Source organism: Grampus griseus (genome assembly GCF_964374135.1).
Source record: "Grampus griseus genome assembly, chromosome: 5".
NCBI lineage: Eukaryota > Metazoa > Chordata > Mammalia > Artiodactyla > Delphinidae > Grampus > Grampus griseus.
This window is the reverse complement of record NC_138998.1, coordinates 96367354-96390788: the sequence shown is the minus strand read 5'-3', so window position 1 is coordinate 96390788 and position 23435 is coordinate 96367354. Positions and strand designations below refer to the sequence as shown.

At 38.8% G+C, this 23435-nt stretch overlaps 1 protein-coding gene across 3 annotated transcripts in view; it reads left to right on the top strand.

Moving 5' to 3' along the window:
* Positions 1-23435, top strand: part of CMSS1 (cms1 ribosomal small subunit homolog) — a 383342-nt gene that overhangs the window by 326162 nt on the left and 33745 nt on the right. For 2 of the 3 annotated variants that reach the window (XM_082654404.1, XM_082654405.1), the window contains exon 2: positions 21785-21873. In XM_082654404.1, the coding sequence (XP_082510530.1) occupies positions 21785-21873 (89 nt within the window). The remainder of the gene's footprint in view (positions 1-21784; positions 21874-23435) is intronic. The other variant, XM_082654406.1, reaches the window with a different exon arrangement.

Sequence of the window (23435 nt, the reverse complement as noted above, 5' to 3'; positions counted from 1 at the left end):
TAGATGGAACTTCCTAGGAAGTGTCTGTCCTGAAATCAGGGCCTGGGTTCTTCTGAGAGCCTTCTTGTGGTCCCCTCTAGCAGAGAACCATAATCCTTAGAGCACCACAGAGGCAATGTCCTCTTTTCGAGGATGTCTGTAAAACCTCCAGGCCTGACAGAGTTCCATACCTCAGGTGGTCCAGGGGCCAGGAAATCTGGATCATCACCAAGACCTGGAAACTAGCTGATCAGCAAATCCACTTACCTCAGGATCTCAGGCATCTGTACAAAATTCCCCAGTACCAGCCCCTCCACTCCATACATGTTCACATTTAGATCTGGGGATCCCAAGGGTACACCATCTCCCACTTAGAGACTTATAGAACGATCACCTCGTTGCTGACCCAATCCCAAAATTAGAACCTCTTGTCAGGGGGAGTAATTGTAGAGTGGGGATGGGGTGGGCATGGAGACAGCCTTTGACGATCACTGCTTAGCCATCATTACTAATGATATTAAAAGTAGTTCTCAAGGGAATTGAGGCAGGAAAAAAAGACTGAACCACAATTCAACTGATCCATTCTTGTCAGAGCCCAGTTATCTCTTTAAAGCAGATTCTGGACAGGCAAAAGCTTCCATTAGGTCCCATCAGCATCATAATCAAGGCCAGACTCCTCAAGCATGGCAAATAGGAGGCAGCACACTGTTGAGGATGAGAGTGAAAGCCTGAGCTATCTGTGTGGGAATGCTTAATGGGCAAGGGACCTGGGTGAGGCCCTGCACCTTGCAAGCCCCAGTTCTGAAAAATGGAGATGGTTTTGATTAAATTAAACTGTCCACATAAAGCCCTTAGCACTGGTGCACTGGAGGGTTGGGGAGGGAAACGGGTGATCTTTACAGTCTGGGCCCAGCCCTCCTTTACAGCTTCATTTCCCCTGTGTGCACCTCACCCAGAAGGACATGCCCCAGCCCTCTCGCATCCATGACTTTGCACATGTTTTTCTGGAAAGCCATTCCTTTCCTGGTCTTTGCATTGAACGCCTACTCTTTCTTCAGCATCCCAATGAGATTCATTTCTTTCTGAATGCCTTCCCTGGTAACAGACCCTCACCCCAACAGAATGCAGAGTTCTGGCCTCCTTGTCCCCCTACTGCTGCATACTCTGCACTTGCATTTTAATTATGTTTGCCATGAGATTTATTATTGGATATTATGTTTATTTCATTAAGAAATCAAAAGAAATTCTAATTTAACTTTAAAAGAAAATGGTAGCATATGGTAGAGAGGTTAATGTTTTTTTTACAACTTTAAACACAATTAGAAATTCTGTGTTGTGAAAGACAAGCCAAGATAGCTTAAATGCATATTATTTATTGAGTTATATAATTTACATGTATTGAGGTACTCAAATGTTAAGTTCGATCAGTTTTGACCTAGAGCATTTCAATCACACCTGAAAGTTCCCTGAGTTCCCTTCCCAGTCAATCCCTACCCCACCCTCACCCTCCCATACAGAAGCCACCACTGATCTGATTTCTGTCGTCCTATGTTAATGTTGCCTACTCTAGATTTCATATAAATGGAATCATACAGGCTGTATTTCGTTGTATCCTGCTTCTTTCACTCAGCTTTCCATCGTGGTTTTGAGACTCATCCATATTGCTGCATTTATCAGTGGTCCATTCCTTTTATTGCTCAGTGGTGTTCCGTCATATGAATATACCAGAGTTTATTTATCTGTTCTCCTGTTGTTGGGCATCATCACATTGTTTTTCATTTTATTTTTTAAATTGTTGTACAGTAAAATTATCCTTTTTTTTCTTTTGACATACAGGTGTATGAATTTTAACACACTTACAGATGTGTATGACCACCACCACAATCAATATGCAAACAGTCCTGTCACCTTAGAAAATTCCCTAGTGTGCCCTTTATAGTCCCACCCTCCTCCCACCCCAAGTCCCTGACCACTTTATGTCTGTTCTCTATCACTATAACATCACATTGCATTTTAATTGCTTATACACATGTCTGTTGTTCTCACTATATTGTCAGCTTTTCAGAGTAAGGATTGTATCTTATTCATCTTGCCTCCTCTGTGCTTACCACAGTACCTGGTACATAGTAGGTGCTCATTAAATATTTGAAGGATGAATGAATTAATGTAGCCACATAATGAATCCTCTCATAATTCTTAAGAGGCAGGAGGAAGTAGAAAACTGAAGAAAATCAACATTGACTGAGTGTCTTTTTTTTTTTTTTAATTTATTTATTTTTTTCTGTACGTGGGCCTCTCACTGTTGTGGCCTCTCCCGTTGCGGAGCACAGGCTCCGGATGCGCAAGCTCAGCGGCCATGGCTCACGGGCCTAGCTGCTCTGCTGCATGTGGGATCTTCCCGGACTGGGGCACGAACCCGTGTCCCCTGCATCGGCAGGCGGACTCTCAACCACTGAGCCACCAAGGAAGCCCTGACTGAGTTACTTTTTAAGAAAATCTTAGGTCCTTTTTTCACAGCAATAATGATTTTATAATTTTACAAAATTCTAAAGAGTGCTGCCTGGTAATTGCCACTTGAGAGAATATGTTGAGTCACACAAAATGAGTAAGCTCCCATAAAAGGAGTTCAGCAAATGTTTAATTATACTAAAAATATTATTACTGGTTAAGTTTAAACATGGAAATTAAAAGGAAAAAGTTAAAACGTGCTTCTTTGTCTATTACCTATTCTAAAGATATTCTAGAAGTCTAAAATTCTTCCCTGGAGTCTTTAATATATTTTCCAGGTATTCTTAGGTCTGTAAGTATTCTCTAACTGTTTTTAGAGAAACTCAATATTCACACTGTTACTTGTGACTCAAGTTTTGGTTTCCATATTTTCCGCTAAACTAGTGTCATCTTTATCTAAAATTTATTTTACTAAAGTCATTATTATTGCAAGTGATGTTTGGTTCTTGAAGCTAGTGTCTTCCCTAGAGCATATTCAGTTCTTTCCAGCTTCAACTTTACTTTTCTTTTTTTCCCTTCAGTGTTTATTGGTGTTTCCTTTTTCATTAATCACAATGCTGAAATGACTCTGTATATATCCTTCTTAGCCTATTAATTTCACCCACCAGGACATTATCTCTTACACACTGAGCCCTTTGCCAGCTCCATGTCACATTTCTTTAAGCAAATAAACTCTTTCCATATGCTTAGCCTATACCTCTGAGCCCTGTAGCCTATTCCCCTTTTTAAAACAGAAATGGGGAAACAGCTGTTTCTCAATTCCTATAAAGTACGTCCTGTTTTATAGATCATGCTGGACAGCTCTATTTTGATGCCTGCAATATTACTTGGTCCTTGAAATTGTGAATTTCCTGGACCTGAATTTCCTTTTCACATTTGGGGAAGAAAGATTAATTCTACTAGGCATTTCAGTGTGTTATACAGGCCATGAGGTCTTCTCTATAGTTTGTTTTGGGAGCTACTGAGGGGGTCATATGGAAGAAATGCCTTCTTCCTTACAGCACAACGAAGTTTTTAACTGTTAAGATTGATATTATATGCTCAACTCATTCAATGTTTCTGCAGATGTTGATTTAATATATCTGCAAGATTTTCTGCTACATGCAGAACATGCAAGGATGGAAGGACACCAGGCTGTCAGGTAGCCCACAGTCCAGAAGGGAGGACAGATGCAATGTGATGAGTAGTCTAATCCAGGGATACCTGAGCTGTAACAACTGCCTAGAAGAAGAGTTGGAAAACTATGGCCCATTTTCTGGCTGCCTGTTTTTGTGTACAAAGTTTTGTTGTAACATAACCATGCCTGCTCATTTACATATTTTCAGTGAATGCTTTCATGATTCAATGTGTAGTTGTGACAGAGATTGTAGGGTCCACAAGCCTAAAGTATTATCTATCTGGTCCTCTACTAAAAATTTTGCCAACTCCTGGCTTAGAGGAAGGAACACCAGGGAAGTGTATGGTCACCAAAGAATAAGGTAAGTGGAGGACACCTCGGAGAATGCCAGCATTTTACAGGATAGGTAAAAGAAGAGAGTGCATGAAGTGATGGGTTGAGAACCATAGTATGCCAGAACACAAAGGAGGAGAGTGTATCAAAAAGTTGAGGGTCAATATCAGTGTCAAGTGCCCCAAGGCAGTCAGGTAAGATGATGGTTATAATGAACATTTCCTGAGAATTTACTTATGTGGTAGACAGTGTGCTAAGCAATTTACATTTATTATGTCAAGACTCCATGTAATACCCCTATAAGGTTGGCACTATATATTCCCATTTTATAGATGAAGAAATTAAGACACAGAAAGACCAAGTAAATTTGCCATGGTCACACAACATTAAATGGCAGAGGTATTATTCTAATCCAGGCAGCCTGATTCTAGAGAGCCTATAAGTTTAATCTCTGTCCCACTTGACAATTAAGGAATCATTGATGTCCTTAAAAGAGTAATTTCAACGACATGATGGAAGTGGAAGATAGCTTCAAATAACTAACTGATAATTTTGCCATGAGCTGTGCATTGTTCTAAGAGTTTCACACTAACTCACTCAACCTCTTAACAACCTCATTTTACATATAAGGAAATCATGGCACAGAAAGGTGAATTAACCTACCCAAAGCCAAACAGCTATTGAGTGACAAAGGTGTGATGTGAGATTCTGGAGAGAAACAGCTTAACTTCTGTCCCAGCATCCTTACTGACCTCCATCCATCCCTGGCCCTTTCTACCTCTCTCAAAGATGTTGGCCTGAATCTGGCATTCCCTCTTTTGTTACTCCCTGCACCCCAATGTGATAGCCATTTCAAAAATAAAAAAGAAAGTTCAGTATGTTTTTTAAAATAAATGATGGTATGGTACCCATAGAAGACTCACAGGCAGATCAATGGAACCAGACCCAAGCATATGTATGATTTGTGTTTTGATTAACTGAAAGTGCTATAATAAGATAATGTGGGAGAGAAGACTCCTTCAGCAAGATGTTAGGACAACTGATTAAATATTTGAAAAGATAATAAAGTTAGAGCTTTATACCATACAAAAAAAATCTACTCTATAGGATTTAAGTTAAATGTTTTTAAAAATAAAGATCAAAAATTTTTTTTAACTAGATAAAAGTATCTACTTAAGAGTAGGGTGAACTTTGCAAAGCATAACTGCAATGAAAAAAGGTGATATATTCGATCTCATTACAATTTAAAACATCTCTAGGTCAAATATATATATATATATATATATATATTTTTTTTTTTTTTTTTTTTTTTTTTTTTGCGGTACGCGGGCCTCTCACTGTTGTGGCCTCACCCATTGCGGAGCACAGGCTCCGGACACGCAGGCTCAGCAGCCATGGCTCACGGGGCCAGCCGCTCCGCGGCATGTGGGATCTTCCCGGACCGGGACACGAACCCACGTCCCCTGTATCGGCAGGCGGACTCTCAACCACTGCACCACCAGGGAAGCCCCAAATATAATTTTAAAAATTAAAAGATAAAACAACTTCTTAAATTAACCTTAACATTAAAAGATTTATACAAATTGGTAAGAAAACATTAAAACCCTTCTTGACAAACAAAGGTTAAGACATTCTGTTCATATAAGAAATACACAAGCTAATAAAAAACAAAATATTTACTCTTGGTCATATCAAATGAATGCAAATTAAAATGCAGTATCATTTTTACCTCTTAGCAATGTTTAAAAATTCAGTATTTGCTGTAGTGTGATGAAACAAGTGTTTTTATACATGTTGATGACTTTAAAACTGACCCCAAACCATCTGAAAAACAGTTTAGAAGTTGTTAAAACCCTTAAAAAACACACATACCTTCTTACAATGTAATTTCTCTTCTAGAATTCTGTTCTAATCAGAAATGCATGAAATTTATAAAGCTGTCTATGACAATAAATTTACAAAGGCAACTTTTAGAAGTAATCTAAGTAATGATAGAAGAACAAAGTAAATATAGTGTAGGCAAACACCAGTTTGTCACATAGACATTAAAAATGTTTTTCAAGACTACTGACATGGGAAAATACTCATGATATAATATTAAAAGGTAAAGTATTTGTATGTGACATGTAATTCCAGATATGTATGCATATATACACAGAGAGACAGAACAAAAGGTAGAAGTAACTGTATCAAAATTATAAGAATATATCTCTTATTATAGTGGGACCATCTTTTTATGGTAGTGCCAAATTTTTGTTTCAGTCTCTTATTTATTTACCCCTTTAAGACTGTTAGATCTCAGCTTTATCCCACTCTATCATGTAAGACCTCAGAGTTACAGTTCTTGAAGATGATTCCAAACACAAGCCCCTCTCTGTATATTTCCTATGTAGCTGGCAGTTAGTTGTTTGGTTAATATCCTTAAGCCTAGTTTAACAGCAGGAAACTTTAAGGATAAAGCAATAAAGTACCTTTTCCTAAGCTACACAAAAAGGCAGTTAAGATCTGGGTTTTCCACTGCCAAGCCTGGCAAGAAAGTTAAGCATTCTGAAGCAGGGCTTGTGAACATTACACCCACCTTTAACAATTCACAAGATGCACATTAAAGGCATACATTAAGTAATGTAATAGGTAGTTGAAGTCTCTGTGAAGGCTATAGGGCAGTCACAACAGAAACAGTGTGCTTTTCCATTGTAACATTTCTCTTCCTTGGGCTCACACTTTACAACAAGAGTGAGTGGGTAGCAGGTCTAACTGCAGCCTCATAGGCCTTTTCCTTTTGAAATTTCTGTTCAGGGGACATGACATAACTCACATAGTCATATAACGGGCCATGTTCACCTATATTTTTTTTAATGTTACCCTATACCTCTGTACTTCAACATTTCACCTCACTCTGGAAATTTTGACTTGTCCAGGGTATACTGCATTCTTAATAGAAATTGGCCTGAACCAGAAAATCATAAATCATAGAAATCTGACTTCATCATTCCACAAATAGGAAGACTGTGGCATAAAGTAAATGATCTGCCCAAGATCACAAAAGTTGGAACTAGAATCTAAGACTTCTAGGACTTCCTTTGTCACTCCTCTATACTGGCACTTCCCAAAAGGTGTGCACAGAGCGCTGTTCTGGGAGCTGTTAACAGTTGTGCGGCAAAGAGCAGAGTTCAGGGGTCAAATAAACCTGAGGGTGATCTCATTTCCATTCTCACACTTGGACAGTAGTAATGCATATTAATGTATTAAAGGATGCCTGCAATAAGACAGATACTAAATCAGATGGGATGTGGGAGTGACAAGCATAAACCAGGACTAGCCTAGGCAAACCAGGATATATTTTCTCCCCAGCTAAAATATAGGATGGAGGCAGGGGTGGTGGGGGAGAGTTCCTAACAGATATCTGGACTAATTGGTTGTTTGTTTGTTTGTCTGTTTTGGAGGAGGGGAGCTATTCACCACATGCAGCAGCTTCTGCCCCAGTTAGATGAGTGTTATTTAAATGTAAGAACATACATTATTGTTAAACTGGGCTCTACATACCAAGCCCTGTGGATTCCAGTACCTAGCTTAATGATTAGTACCACCTGAGAGCCACCTAGTTTTCTAAGTTAGAGGGGCAGTATTGCATAATGGTTAAGAGCAAACTGAATCAAAACCACCTAGATCCAAATCCTGATGCACTTTCTCGTTAACCTTGGACAAGTGCTTCCATGTCCACCTCTGTAAAACAGAGCTTATAGTAACAGTACCCATCTCATAAGACTGACATGCAAATTAAATGAGTTAATATGTGTAGAGCGTTTAGAACACTGCCTTACTCAAAATAAGGACTATGTAAGAGTTATTAACATTGTTATTAGTTTCTGTTCCAGGAATGGAGAATTTATATAGCAGTGCTTCCAAATGTAACAAATACACTCATCCAATAAACATAACAATTCTAATAAGACCCAAAATGCCACTGCCAGCATCCATGGCTCTATTCACCTAACTCCAACTACAAAGATTGACCAGAAAAGGTTAAATTGAAATTACTCATAGTTTGAAAACTGCCCCGAAATATGTAAATGTTCCAACATTTAAAATAAACTAGAAAGGAAGAAGGGTGAAGCTGTAACACTCAAGACTAAAGTTGGGGTCCTGTTGCCCAAGCTGTTACCTTTTTTTTTTTTCCCTTAAGCTAAAAATAAAATAGGATAAAAGGAAAAAATGCCTTATTCTGGACAGATAGCCGGCAGGCAACTATTCTGCCTGCAAAGCTGTCCTCTGATATTTACATGATCTCCACTATATTTTTGTACCTTAAAGATAGGACAGGTCCTCTGGCACCCTCAGTTTTGGCATTAAAAGTCCTTTTTTTTTACTGCCACCGCAGCCAGGCTTAAATGTGAGTGTTCACAGAAGAGGTCAGACTCCTGTGGCTTTGGGTGCTTTAACCCAATGTGGGTGGTTCCTCAGGAGCCTGTCCTGTGTATGTTTTTGTTTGTTTTGCTATTTAGCTACTCTGTTTGTATTTTTTCTTTCTTCCAGTTTTATTGAGATCTAATTTTTTTAATAATAAGGTCTTTATTATCGTGCAGACCAGAGCAACATGAGGCAAGTAGTTATCCAGGGTGGTGACTTGGAGACTGGAAAAGTCACGTGAGACCAACAGTGTCCATGAAGATAGTAAACCTTTTCTGCTATCAGAACACAGCTCAGGTTCTCTTGGCTAAAGATAGGTCACGTCCACACCTCTTCCAGGCAGAGGGGAGGAATTGAGGACCCCCATTACAGCTCTGTGTAAGTTTAAGGTGTACAGCATACTGGTTTGGCTTACGTACATCATGAAATGATTAACACAATTAAGTTTAGTGAGCATCCATTATCTCATATACATATAAACTAAAAGAAAAAGAGAGAAAATACATTTTCCGTGTGATGAGAGCTCTTAGGATTTACTCATTTAACAACTTTCCTAGATAACATACAGTGGTGTTCATTATATTACTAGTGCTGTGCATTGCATCCCTAATACTTGCTTATTATAACTGGAAGTTCGTACCTTTTGAGGACCTTCATCCAGTTCTCTCTCCCCCCACGCCCTGCTTCAGGTCACCACAAATCTGATCTCTTTTTCTATGAGTTTGTTTGCTTTTGAGGTATAATTAACCTACAACACTACGTTAGTTCCTGGTATACAACATGGTGATTAGATATTTCTATACATTACAACTGCTGACATGTTACTGGCAACAAATTGTGTAGCATTTAAGATCCCCACAGATAGAAGGTGAAACATTTTTCTTTAGTCATGTATTTTTGAGACAATGTTATTGGTCGTAGTGCTTTACTTTCTTTCAGAGTTTTAGGACCCATAAAGTGACAACAGTTCAGAGTTGTGCCATCTTATTCCAAATTTTCTAACTTTAAAGTTTCCTGTGGGAACTGGAAACATATTTTATAAACAAAGTCTGGATCTGTTGCTAGGGACATCTTCAGCTATGAAAATAGGAGCATTACTGGAATGTAGACCAGGCTGTAGCAGTTGCCACTAGAAACAGCAAAATTCAATGGGAAAAGGGTTCCCCACCCCCACCCCATCCCCATTCCCCATTCCAGTTCAGAATGACAGGAAGACTTCTGATGGCAAGAACTAACTCACAGGGGACTTACATTCAGAAACATTTGTTTTGTCAAATCTTTTGGAGAGAGAGGGAGAGGACATGTTAAGGAGCCTGAGAGATGGAAAAGGTAGAGCATGCCCCGTTTCTTGCTGCCTATGAGAGTGAAAAAGCAAAAAGGAAAAGATGGTACCTAAGAAAAATGAAACAAAATCAGAGAGGCATATGCCATGCTAATGTAAACCCTGATGACCCACCACAAGGCTACAGAAGACTTTGAGTGGTCAAGTGTCCCTGTACCCAGAGCAGGGAATGTGTGGCCAGAAGAGGCTAGGAGATTAAAGATTGAGCCTGCCAAGGCTTCTCCGAGCAGCCCCCTCAATACAACCAGGTGCCTGGATTGGGCACGATAGACATGGCTTCGGGTTTACTGTTCCTCCTGCTGCCGATCACATAATTCTTCATTTGTACACTAGATCCTGTTCCCCGTTTCTCAGCATTTTCTTTTCTCAGTGAAAGTTGCAGCTATTTGCTAGATTATAGCCCTAAGATGGTCTTGTTTCTACTTTTGGAAGACCTTTACAGAGGGGGAAACTTGTGCTGAATTTTGGAGGATGGGACTAAGATTTTGATAGAAAAGGAGAGATGACAAAGATAAAGGGTGAGCAGGCATTATGAACAGTACGAATAAATGAGAGGTACACTTACAGATGTATGATTCTTTTCTGGCATGGTCTAATTGATTGTAAGCCCTTATTTTTTGGTCATGGCACACCTGTAGTCATTATTTTGAAAAGTGTACAGAAGCGATAAAGGATGGAGCTTCCTTCACTGCATGCGCACTGTTAGTACAAGTGGAGCCAGAATTGAGAGCCCTTTTCTTTCACTGGCTACACTTCTGTTTCTCCCCTCCTCTCCCTTCCTCTGCTCTGCCCTCGCTCTGCCCTCCCCCTGCCCTGTGTTGTTTTGCTGGCATGGCCTTAGGGCCTTCACTGAGTTCATTTTTCACAGGGCCCTGTTCTATGGATGTGGGAATTGTGTTCTTTCTCAGTGATGCTGGTAGGAGTCCCTTAATGAGCTGGGAACACGGTCTTGAAGAGTGGTTCCCAGCCCTGCTTCTCCTGGCCAAATAAAACATTCTGGTTTCTACGGATGAGTAATTTTAGCAAAACACTTTAGACTGTTGAAGTACAGCTGTGTCTCCAACATTAGTTTTCAGTGTGTATAGTTAGATTTCCCAGAGAACAGCTGACCGCCTCTAGAAATATAGAAAACCCCTCCCCAAATAAGTGAAATTGAACTAAATTAAACAAGATGGATTTTTTTTATATATTTATTTTATTTATTTGTTTATTTATTATTGGCTGCATTGGGTCTTGGTTGCTGCACACGGGCTTTCTCTAGTTGCGGCCAGCTGGGGCTACTCTTCGTTGCGGTGCGCAGGCTTCTCATTGCGGTGGCTTCTCTTGTTGAGTAGCACGGGCTCTAGGTGCGCAAGCTTCAGTAGTTGTGGCTCGCGGACTTCAGTAGTTGTGGCTTGCGGGCTCTAGAGGGCAGGCTCAGTAGCTGTGGTGCACGGGCTTAGTTGCTCCACGGCATGTGGGATGTTCCCGGACCAGGGATTGAACCCGTGTCCCCTGCATTGGCAGGCGGATTCCCAACCACTGCACCACCAGGGAAGTCCCAACAAGATGGATTTTTTAAAAAAAAAAATTTTAATTTAATTTTATTTATTTTTTTATACAGCAGGTTCTTATTAGTCATCCATTTTATACGCATCAGTGTATACATATCAATCCCAATCTCCCAATTCATCCCACCACCACCCCTCCCTCCACCACTTCCCCCACTTGGTGTCCATACCTTTGTTCTCTACAACAAGATGGATTTTTGAAACAGTGTCACTACATAATGATAAAAGGAACAATCAACCAACAGGAAGTTGTAACAGTTCCAAACTTGCATGCACCTTACATACCTATGAAATGTGTAAACAAAAACTGACAGAATTATTGGAAAACATGGAGAAATTCAAAATAAGAGTGGAAGATGTTAATATATATGTCAATTATTGATAGATAAAACATAAAAATTCATAAACATATAGCAGATTTGAAAAACATCGTTAAATTTATCTGTAATCATGTATAGAACTATGCACCTAACAATTAGATACTGCACATTCTAGTCCAAAAAAAAAATTTTTTTTAATCGATTACGTATGGGGACAAATGGTTACTAGACTAACTGTGGTGATGATTTCGTAATGTATCCAAATGTCAAATTACTAGGTAGTACACCTGAAACTAACATGATATTCTATGTCAACTATTTTCAATAAAAATCAATCAATAAATAAAGTTATATACTAGGTCAGGAGCTGGCAAACTATGACCCATGGACCAAATCCAGCCAGGATGTGTTTCTGTAAATAAAGTTTATCAGAACGCAGCCACACCCAATCATTTACATATTGTCTTAAGGCTGCTTTTGCCCAACAGTAGAATCCAGTAATTACTGACAGACCTTATTGCTCCGCAAACCCTACACTTATTTACCGTGTGGCCCTAAAAACCTAAAAAGTGTGGTGATCCCTGTGCTAGAAAATAAAGCAAGTCTTAACAAATATCAAAGAATTGATTTGCAGGCCATTTTTCTAACCACAATATAAAAAAAGGTAACTTAAAAAAATCTGTTTGACAATTTAACAGTGCACTTCTAAATAACTCATCAAAGAAAAGTCATTATAGAGTCTTTAAAAATATTTAGAATTAAATGATAATGAAAATGCTATAATATTAAAATGTATGGTATTCAGTTGTTATAAAGTTTTAAGAAAATATATATCCTTAATGCTTACATCAGAAAGAGAAAAACTTAATGGGCTAAATATCCAACTACAAAAATTAAGAACTCAAAAGAGTATACCTAAAGAAGGTAAAGAATGTTAATTAGTGTACTAGAAACCAAAGAAGCAATAGAAAGCATCTATAATACAGAACCCAGTTGTTGTTGGTTTTTTAAGGAAAGACCTCTCCAAGGCAGAACTAGAAAAAAAAAGGTACAAATAAAAGATGGGAGAAAAGAAAAAGAAGACATAGCTACATATAATGATCACACCTCTCCAATAAATTTGAGAAATTTAAATAAAACAGCCAATTACCTAGAAAAATAATACTTACCAAAATTGAGTTAAAAATAGAAAAACCCGGGGGCTTCCCTGGTGGCGAGGTGGTTGAGAGTCCGCCTGCCGATGCAGGGAACACGGGTTCATGCCCCGGTCTGGGAAGATCCCACATGCTACGGAGCAGCTGGGCCCATGAGCCATGGCCGCTGAGGCTGCGCGTCCAGAGCCTGTGCTCCGCAACGGGAGAGGCCACAACAGTGAGAGGCCCGCGTACTGGAAAAAAAAAAAAAAAAGAAGAAAAACTCGAATAATCATATAACTGTTAGAAATTGAAGCATTTGTTAAAACATACCCACAAAAAGAATACTACGCTCTGCTTCTTTTACTAACAGATTTTACCAAATGTCAAGAAACAGATCATCTTAGCTATTCGTATACAACTATTACAGAGGACAGAAAATGAGGAGACATTTCCCAACTCTTTTATGAAGCTAATATAACCAAAATACCTAAACCAGACAAGGACGATACTAGAAAGGAAAATTATGTAAATAAATATCTAAATAAAATGGTAACCAAGATAAAAACCAACATTATTAAAAAAGAAATACGTCATGATCAATTGCGATTTATCCTAGGAATAGCAAGGTTGGTTTAACATTAGACAACCTATTTTCACAGTTGGCCACATTAACAGATTATAGGAGAAACCCATATAATCATCTCAGTAAATGTAAAAACAAAAGGCATTGCATTAAATTTAACACCTATTAATGATTTTAAAATAAAACAATAAACAAACCTCTTAGCAAACAGAATAGAAGGAAACATCATTTAGCTATAAGCAGCATCTTCTCAGGCAAGGGTAGTGTGGACTCCACATTAGAATATTTGGGATTCAAATCCCAGCTCTGCCTATTAGTTGTGTGACACTGGGCAAGTGTTAACAAATTGTTTGATGAAAGTTAGCTTCTATCATTTTTTTTTAAAGTCAGGCTTACTGAGGAATAATTTATATAGTAAATAATTTACATAGTAAAATTAACCCCTTTTTGAGTATGGTTCTGTGAAGTTTTACTAAAGCATACAGTTGTGTAACCACCACCACAATAAAGTTATAGAACATTTCCAACAATCCCCAGAAGTTTCCCATCTCCAGTCCCCAGTAACTACTGAACTGTTTTTTTATCCCTATAGTTTTGCCTTCTCCAGGGTGTTAAATAAGTGGAATCACACATTATATAGCCTCTTGATTCTGGCTTCTTTTGCTTAGCATCGTGCTTTTGAAACTTACCAGGTTATGGGTTTCAGTAGTTTATTCTGTTGAGAAACTGAGAACTATAGGAGAGTTAAGCAGGTCTATAGCCAGGGCAGATCTAGGTTTTTGTGAGGCCTAAATCTTACGTAATTTGGGGGACCCTCTCTTAGAAAAAGAATACAAAATTACTGATACAAAATTAGGTATGAAAGAAATTATTTTAAATAAGAAATCACAACAGTACTGTTATAAACACAGGAATTTTGAAAAGTTTTATTTTACTCATCCCTATCAGATAACTGTAAAATACAGCATCTACTGTATTCCTATAGGAGAGACTTGCCATTTTGAATAGACAAAATGGGAACCTAATTTTCTGCTTACAGTTTTAAATTTTTGATGATTGGAAGAATTTTCCACTGACTAATTTCTGGTTTCATTCATCCCAAACCTGCTTTCTCCTCCACTTCCCACATATTTCTAAGGAAGGAGGCTACAGGTGTGTTTGTGTCACAGTCCACAACCTCTAGCCCTGTACACTTTGTGTCAGATGTCTGGTGAGTTGGCATGGGGTGGTAGGAATATTCCTGGAAGTATTCCTACAGTAGGAGAGCTAGCAATAATTTAACTATAGACTTTATGATTATGAACCTTATAATATCTCATTAAACTCAAGCTCAATGTCTGTCCAACCAGCTCCCTCTAACTGGATCCCCAAAATGCTCACTTCAGCTCCAGCACTACTCACTAGGAGATAGGGACAGAGGTGAATTCTGAGTAGAAATAGACAGTGGTCTACTGTATTTATTTTAATCACCATATATCTTTCTTTTGCAGATTTTTTAAGACAAATTAACTGTATGATCCATTGCCAGTATTCTCCCTAGGGCCTAGAAGGAGTTCATGCAAGTAAATACTTAGAAGCTTAAGGAAATTGCTGGGAAATTGGATTTCTGATACTTTTCATAAAGAGGACAAAGTCAGGGATTGAAGGAAAGAGAAAGATACGTGCAACTGTTAATTTTAGCTTTTTGCTCTTTTTGCCTGGGGTTGAAAAAGAACCGTGTACTTGACTCCACTCCCATCTGGTGGTATCCTTTTTTTTTTTTTTTTTTTTTTTTAAAGTAGACCCTCAAGGAGTTGAAAATAAAGTTGCACCGTCTTGGTGACTCCACTCCATGGGCTGAAAATCAGCCACTGGGACTGAGTGGCACAGGCCTAGCTTAACTTCCTCAAATGCCAGCAGTTCTAGAGAAATCTAGATGCTAGAGCCAGGCTGGTTAGGTTGGGTCCCATTACTGTTCTTTTAATACTCTTTTAATGGAAATCACAATACTAGCATCCTTACTTCAGAAAAGCAGTTTTCTTTTTTGGAACCAAAAAAAATCACACACAGACTAAAGAAAGAACTAATTTATTCAACCTTTATCTGATATTAATATCAAATATAATATAATTAATCATATTAATATAATTAATAGAGTATATTAATATAACTCCTGCTTTCTTATCAATATTTACATGTTATATTTCAGCCATCATTTTGCTTTTAGCTATATCGTCATATTTGAGGTAAGTTTCTTGTAAACAGCATATAGTTAGGTCATTTTTTTAATCCACTTTGTCAATCTCTGTCTTTTTTTAATATAAATGTATTTATTTTATTTATTTATGTTTGGCTGCGTCAGGTCTTCGTTGCTGCATACAGGCTTTTTCTAGTTGCGGCGAGCAGGGACTACTCTTCATTGCAATGCGCTGGCTTCTCATTGTGGTGGCTTCTCTTGTTGCGGAGCACGGGCTTTAGGTGCGCGGGCTTCAGTAGTTGTGGCACGTGGGCTCAGTAGTTATGTCGCGGGCTCTAGAGCGCAGTTTCAGTAGTTGTGGCGCACGGGCTTAGTTGCTCTGCGGCCTGTAGGATCTTCCCAGACCAGGGACCGAGCTCATGTCCCCTGCATTGGTAGGCAGATTCTTAACCACTGCGCCACCAGGGAAGTCCCAATCTCTGTCCTTAAATTGGTATGTTTAGATCATTTACATTAATGTAATTGTTGATATGTTGGGATTCAAATATGCCATTTTATTTTTCTTTTCTGTTTATTTGCTATTTCTTGTTTATCTTTCTGCCTTCCTGTGCGTTACTTGAACATTTTTAGAATTCTGTTTTGATTTATTGTAGTATTTTTGAGTACATCTCTTTGCATAGCTCTTTTAGTGCTTGCTAAAGCACTAGTGTGGGTGTTGGCTCATTACCACTGGGAAGTATGTAAAGTCCTGATTCTCTACTAGGGTTCCTCTGACCCCAGTGGGGAAGGAAAGGTGCCCTTCATTACTACCAGGAGGAGATGGAAGTCCAGGCTCACAGTGTGTTCTCCATTGATACTGCACTGGTGGTGGTGGTAGAGAGCAGGGGTCTGTTACCACCCTTCAGGGATGAAAATCTCTTCAGGGGTTCAGTCCCTACTTGATCACCTCTGACACCACCCTGATGGAAGGTGGAGGAGGAGTTGGGTTGCCTCATTACAGCCTGACAAAGGTGGAAGTCTAGGTTCCCCACTCAGCCTTTGCTGGTGTAGGCAGCAAAGAAAACAGTTTTTCTGTTGTGTTTGGCTGAAGTCAAGTAGTTATTATCTAAAGGTTTTCAGTCTTGCTAGGCTGTTGTTTTCCTGGTCATTTTGTTAAACAGAGCAGACATTTGTTGGGGTTTTTTGTCTGCTCTCACTGGCATTTCCAAGTTACTAGCTTCTTTAGCTCCAAGTCTGAGATAATAAGGCAAAAAGAAAACCCAGGGAGCTCACCGCTGTGTTGTTCCTTGGGCCCCAAAGTCCCTAGCATGTCTGACTTCTCTCCACCTTTCAGAGATCTCCAATGTTTGTTTTATATGTAATGGTCAGGATTTTTAGCTGTACTTAGCAGGAGGAATAAGGGAAAATATGACTACTACTACTCTCTTCCCAGAAGCAGCACTATAAATACTTTTAATGCCAACTTAGTCCTTCGTTTAAAAATCCCTGTTAGGGACTTCCCTGGTGGCGCAGTGGTTGAGAATCCGCCTGCCAATGCAGGGGACACGGGTTCAAGCCCTGGTCTCGGAGGATCCCACATGCTGTGGAGCAGCTAAGCCCATGCACCACAACTGCTGAGCCAACTCTCTAGAGCCCGTGAGCCACAACTACTGAAGCCCGCATGCCTAGAGCCCATGCTCTGCAACAAGAGAAGCCACCACAGCAAGAAGCCCGCGCACCGCAAGGAAGAGTAGTGCCTGCTCGCCACAGCTGGAGAAAGCCCGTGTGCAGCAACAAAGGCCCAATGCAGCCAAAAATAAATAAATAAATTTTAAAAGTAAGTAAAAAGCCCCGTTAATCTTCTACCTGCTACTACTTCATTGGGTAGAGTCCTTTTTTTCATGCTACATAGTTAAAAGTCGGGGTATTAATCAGGGTTCTCCAGAAAAACAGAAACAACAGAATAGATATCTATATATCTATCTATATTTATCGCTCTCTCTCTCTCTCTCTCTCTCTCTCTCTCTCTGTCTCTCTCTCTGTCTCTCTCTCTCTGTGTATCTGTGTGTGTATATATAAAGGAATTGGCTTATGCAATTATGAAGACTGTCAAGTCCCAAGATCTGCAGGATAGACTGACAAGCTGGAGACCCAGGAGAGCCAATTGTCTAGTTCCAATCCTAGTCAGAAGGCTTGAGAACCAGGAGAGCTGGTGATGTAGTTCCAGCTTGAAGGCTGGCAGGCTCCAGATCCAGGAAGAGCCCATGTTTCAGTTCAAGTACAAAGGCAGAAAAAATTATCTTAATCAGGGGAGGTCATGCTTTTACTTCTTTTCTTTTCTTTTTTTAATATCTTTATGGGAGTATAATTGCTTTACAATGTTGTGTTAGTTTCTGCTGTAGAACAAAGTGAATCAGCTATATGTACACATATATCCCCATATTCCCTCGCTCGTGAGCCTCCCTCCCATCCTCCCTTTCCCAGCCCTCTAGGTCATCACAGAGTATCTAGCTGATCTCCCTGTGCTATGCGGCTGCTTCCTACTAGCTATCTACTTTACATTTGGTAGTGTATATATGTCCATGCCACTCTCTCACTTCATCCTAGCTTCCCATTCTCCCTCTGTGTCCTCAAGTTCATTCTCTACATCTGTGTCTTTATTCCTGCCCTGCCATTAGGTTCATCAGTACCATTTTTTAGGCTCCATATATGTGTGTTGGCATCCGGTGTTTGTTTTTCTCTTTCTGACTTACTTCACTCTGTATGACAGACTCTAGGTCCATCTACCTCATTAGAAATAACTCAATTTCGTTCCTTTCTGTGGCTGAGTAATATTCCATGGTATATATGTGCCACATCTTCTTTATCCATTCATCTGTCAATGGACATTTAGGTTGCTTCCATCTCCTGGCTATTGTAAATAGTGCTGCAATGAACATTGGGGTACATGACTCCTTGAATTATGGTTTTCTCAGGGTATATGCCCAGTAGTGGGATTGCTGGGTCATATGGTAGTTCTATTTTTAGTTTTTTAAGGAACCTCCATACTGTTCTCCACAGTGGCTGTATCAATTTAGATTCCCACCAACAGTGCAAGAGGGTTCCCTTTTGTCCACACCCTCTCCAGCATTTATTTTCTGTAGATTTTTTGATGATGGCCATTCTGACTAGTGTGAGGTGATACCTCACTGTAGTTTTGATTTGCATTTCTCTAATGATTAGTGATGTTGAACATCTTTTCATGTGTTTGTTGGCAATCTGTATATCTTCTTTGGAGAAATGTCTATTTAGGTCTTCTGCCAATTTTTGGATTGGGTTGTTTGTTTTTTGGTATTAAGCTGCATGAGCTGCTTGTATATTCTGGAGATTAATCCTTTGTCAGTTGCTTTGTTTGCAAATACTTTCTCCCATTCTGAGGGTTATCTTTTCATCTTACTTATGGTTTCCTTTGCTGTTCAAAAGCTTTTAAGTTTCATTAGGTCGCATTTGTTTATTTTTGATTTTATTTCCATTACTCTAGGAGGTGGGTCAAAAAGGATCTTGCTGTGATTTATGTCATAGAGTCTTCTGCCTATGTTTTCCTCTAAGAGTTTTATAGTATCTGGCCTTACAGTTAGGTCTTTGATCCATTTTGAGTTTATTTTTGTGTATGGTGGTAGGGAGTGTTCTAATTTCATTCTTTTACATGTAGCTGTCCAGTTTTCCCAGCACCACTTATTGAAGAGACTTTTCTCCATTGTATATTGTTGCCTCCTTTGTCAAAGATAAGGTGACCATATGTGCGTGAGTTTATCTCCGGGCTTTCTATCCTCTTCCGTTGATCTATATTTCTGTTTTTGTGCCAGTACCATACTGTCTTGATTACTGTAGCTTTGTAGTGTAGTCTGAAGTCTGGGAGCCTGATTCCTCCAGGTCCATTTTCCTTTCTCAAGATTGCTTTGGCTATCATGGTCTTTTGTGTTTCCATAAAAATTGTAAAATTTTTTATTCTAGTTCTGTGAAAAATACCATTGGTAATTTGACAGGGATTGCATTGATTCTGTAGATTGCTTTGGGTAGTATAGTCATTTTCACGATGTTGATTATTTCAATCCAAGAACATGGTATATCTTTCCATCTGTTTGTATCGTCTTTGATTTCTTTAATCAGTGTCTTATAGTTTTCCGCATACAGGGTTTTTGCCCCTTAGGTAGGTTTATTCCTAGGTATTTTATTCTTTTTGTTGCAGTAGTAAACGGGAGTGTTTCCTTAATTTCTCTTTCTGATCTTTCGTTGTTAGTGTATAGGAATGCAAGAGATTTCTGTACATTAATTTTGTATCCTACTACTTTACCAAATTCATTGATTAGCTCTAGTAGTTTTCTGGTAGCATCTTTAGGATTCTCTATGTATACTATCATGTCATCTGCGAACAGTGACAGTTTTACTTCTTCTTTTCCGATTTGGATTCCGTTTATTTCTTTTTCTTCTCTGATTGCTGTGGCTAAAACTTCCAAAACTATGTTGAATAATAGTGGTGAGAGTGGACATCCTTATTCCTCATCTTAGAGGAAATGCTTTCAGTTTTCACCATTGAGAATGATGTTTGCTCTGGGTTTGTTGTATATGGCCTTTATTATGTTGAGGTAGGTTCTCTCTATGCCCACTTTCTGGAGAGTCTCTATCATAAATCAGTGTTGAATTTTGTCAGAAGCTTTTTCTGCATGTATTGAGATGATCATATGGTTTTTATCCTTCAATTTGTTGATGTGGTGTATCACACTGATTGATATGCGGATATTGAAAAATCCTTGCCTCCCTGGGATAAATCCCACTTGATCATGGTGTATGAACCTTTTAATGTATTGTTGGATTCGAATTGCTAGTATTTTGTTGAGGATTTTTGCATCTATGTTCATCAGTGATATTGGCCTGTAGTTTTCTTTTTTGTGACATCTTTGTCTTGTTTTGGTATCAGGGTGATGGTGGCCTCATAGAATGAGTTTGGGAGTGTTCCTCCCTCTGCTATATTTTGGAAGAACTTGAGAAGGATAGGTGTTAGCTCTTCTCTAAATGTTTGATAGAATTTGCCTGTGAAGCCATCTGGCCCTGGGCTTTTGTTTGTTGGAAGATTTTTAATCACAGTTTCAATTTCAGTGCTTGAGATTGGTCTGTTCGTGTTTCTGTTTCTTCCTGGTTCAGTCTTGGAAGGCTGTGCTTTTCTAAGAATTTGTCCATTTCTTCCAGGTTGTCCATTTTATTGGCATATAGGTGCTTGTAGTAATCTCTCATGATACTTTGTATTTCTGCAGTGTCAGTTGTTACTTCTTCTTTAATGCTTTTAGTTCTATTCCAGCCATATCTGACTGGATGAGTGCCACCCACATTAGGGAGGGAAATGTACTTTATTCAGTCTACCCATTCAAATGTTAATCTCAACCAAAAACACCTACACAGAAACATCCAGAATAATGTTTGACCAAATATCTGGGCACCCTGTGGCCCAATCAAGTTGACACATAAAATTAACCATCATAGTATGTAAACATTTAAAAGCTCAGGACTACCAAACTAGTTAAGTTGTACCTAAATATGAATTCTGACCAATATTACTCACAAATTCACATTTTGGGCTTTGAGATATACCGAAAAACTCAAAGGGAGTGAGTAAAGCCTTTCAAAGATTCAAAAATGTGCTCAAAGAGAACAACCACTAAAATCTGGAAGACAGTATGGCATTATGGGAAGTAAGAAACTTATGGTTGCCATGTTTCTTTAAAAGAGCTTTTTAACAGAAAAATTATTAAAGTTTTTATTTTTCCTGGTTCTTGGAGTAAGAATTTACTTTTTCCAGTGTTGAAAGATTTTATAAATTCAAATTAAGAATTTCTCATGATCTATAATCCTGCTGTCCCACTCTCTTAACATTACCCCTGGAGCCAGCACACTGGCATCAAGAGCTGGCTGGTTCTCAGTGCAGGCAGTATCACTTGTGGGGAAGACTTTGGACTCAAATAGGGTTCCCAGGTGTGTGACCTGGGGCAAATTACTTCATCCGTCTAAGCAGCAACTTTCTTATCTGAAAATGGGGAGTTTAATATCTGTAAAATCAGCGTGAGTGTTCCATAATTAAACATTCTGAAATTTAGACATCTGAATAATCTTCATTTTTGCAGTTTTATAAATAATACTGCCACCTTGGTTTTTAAATCTCTGACTTCATTTTGGATCATTTTCTTAAATTCAGCTTCTTAGAGGTGAAATTAATGAGTCAAGGGATAGAACCTTCTAAAAAGATGGTACCAAGATTACACTAGCAATGGGAGAAAGAAAGAGAGAGGTGCTCTTCTCATTTTTAAACTTTATGTTTCCTAGAAGCATCAGATGGTGAAGGAGGAGGAGACACAGCAATGATGCAGCAGGAGAGAGCTCCAGTTCCTGCCCTGTCAAAGAAAACCGAACAGGTGACAGTCACTGTGGGAGAGTCACAGCTGTTGGCTCTGAAATCAGCCTCTTCTACCCCTCTACAGCATTCCGTGTGCTTCAATACCAGTTATTGGTGGGATTTGAGGGAAGCTTTTACCTTCTCTGCCTTTGAAAGAGCCATGCTTCATTAATTACAAACCAGCAAGGTCTAGTTTTCCCCCTAATATGTTTTTTACAATATAAATATATTTTACAATAATGATATCTTAGATTCTTGTATTACATTTTTACCAAAGACCCAGTTTTATTCTTTGGGTATAGTTCCTAGGAGAAGACAAATGGCATAGAAATGCAAGATTACCCCCACACCAATGCATTATTACAGTACCAAGGCATGCTGTGAGCAGGCTACCAGGCCTTCATGACTATCTAGCATCATGTCTGTTGTGTGAATTCTTATTGGGGATTTGCTACCTTTGTATTACCACAAGTGGCCATTTGATAAACTTTGCTCCTTGGACTTAGGACCTTTTATTGCCTTTTTAATCTTCTTGCTGGCCACTCACATCCATTTGCACCTTTCTTACATTATTGTCCCTGAGACCTAATTGGTAACCATGTGTGATTTTTTAAAGGACTATCTAACTGTCAGTCCAAAGTTACCATCTTCTTCATAGTAACATATGTGGCCTTATTCTTATTGTAGGTGGCCCTAAACACATTCCACTAGAGTTTTGTGACCCAAAGTTTGTGACCAGGCTCAGGATAATTGTGGGAAGCAGTTTAGCATTTTGGTTACCTACACGCTGTGACGCCTTGGGCAAGTTAAACTCTCTGTGCCTCAGTCTCCGTATTGGTAAAGTGGTGATAATACGTGTATTTTCTTCACAGGGTTACGGGTGAGGATTAAATGATTAACACTTGTTAAGCTCTTTGAACTGTGGTTGGCAAAGAGTAAGCACTGAAGTGATAATTCTTATAGTAAAATATACTTCAAGTCTTTTATTTTATTCATTATTTTTTCTTTGTGAGGTGGGGAATGCAGCAAGATATACGTATTTAATGTATAATCAGTCTTGGTTTTCTCTCTAGACATTAAATATTTAACTCCAAGGCCCTGTATCAATTTTAGTTTGCACCATTCTTTCTAAGATCTACAGGTTAACATCTGTAGCTTTTCAATTTATTTCACAAAGATGGGGTTTGATTTTACGTCACTTAACTCCACTGACCATACCATAGTCATGCCTTCTTTGACCTCTGCCTCTAATCAGTGCCTACTTGCAGAACTTGTTTCCAAATATTCTTTTTTTTGTAGAAATTAGAACTTTATTATATTATAAACATTTCCAGAATATAAACTGATTTTTTATCAAGACTCCTTGAAACGTTTAAAACTGTATGTAACTTAAGCTTATTATAATGTATGTCATTTTCCACTTTCCAATATAGAAAATATACTGCAAGTTAGATCTAACAAAGGAAAAAAAATCAATCTAAACTGCTTCACAGAGAAAACTAATGAATATAAAAACACCCACCCCAAACTAAAACCCAGTCAAGAAATAGATTCTGTAAAGCCTATTAATCCTCCAGTTTA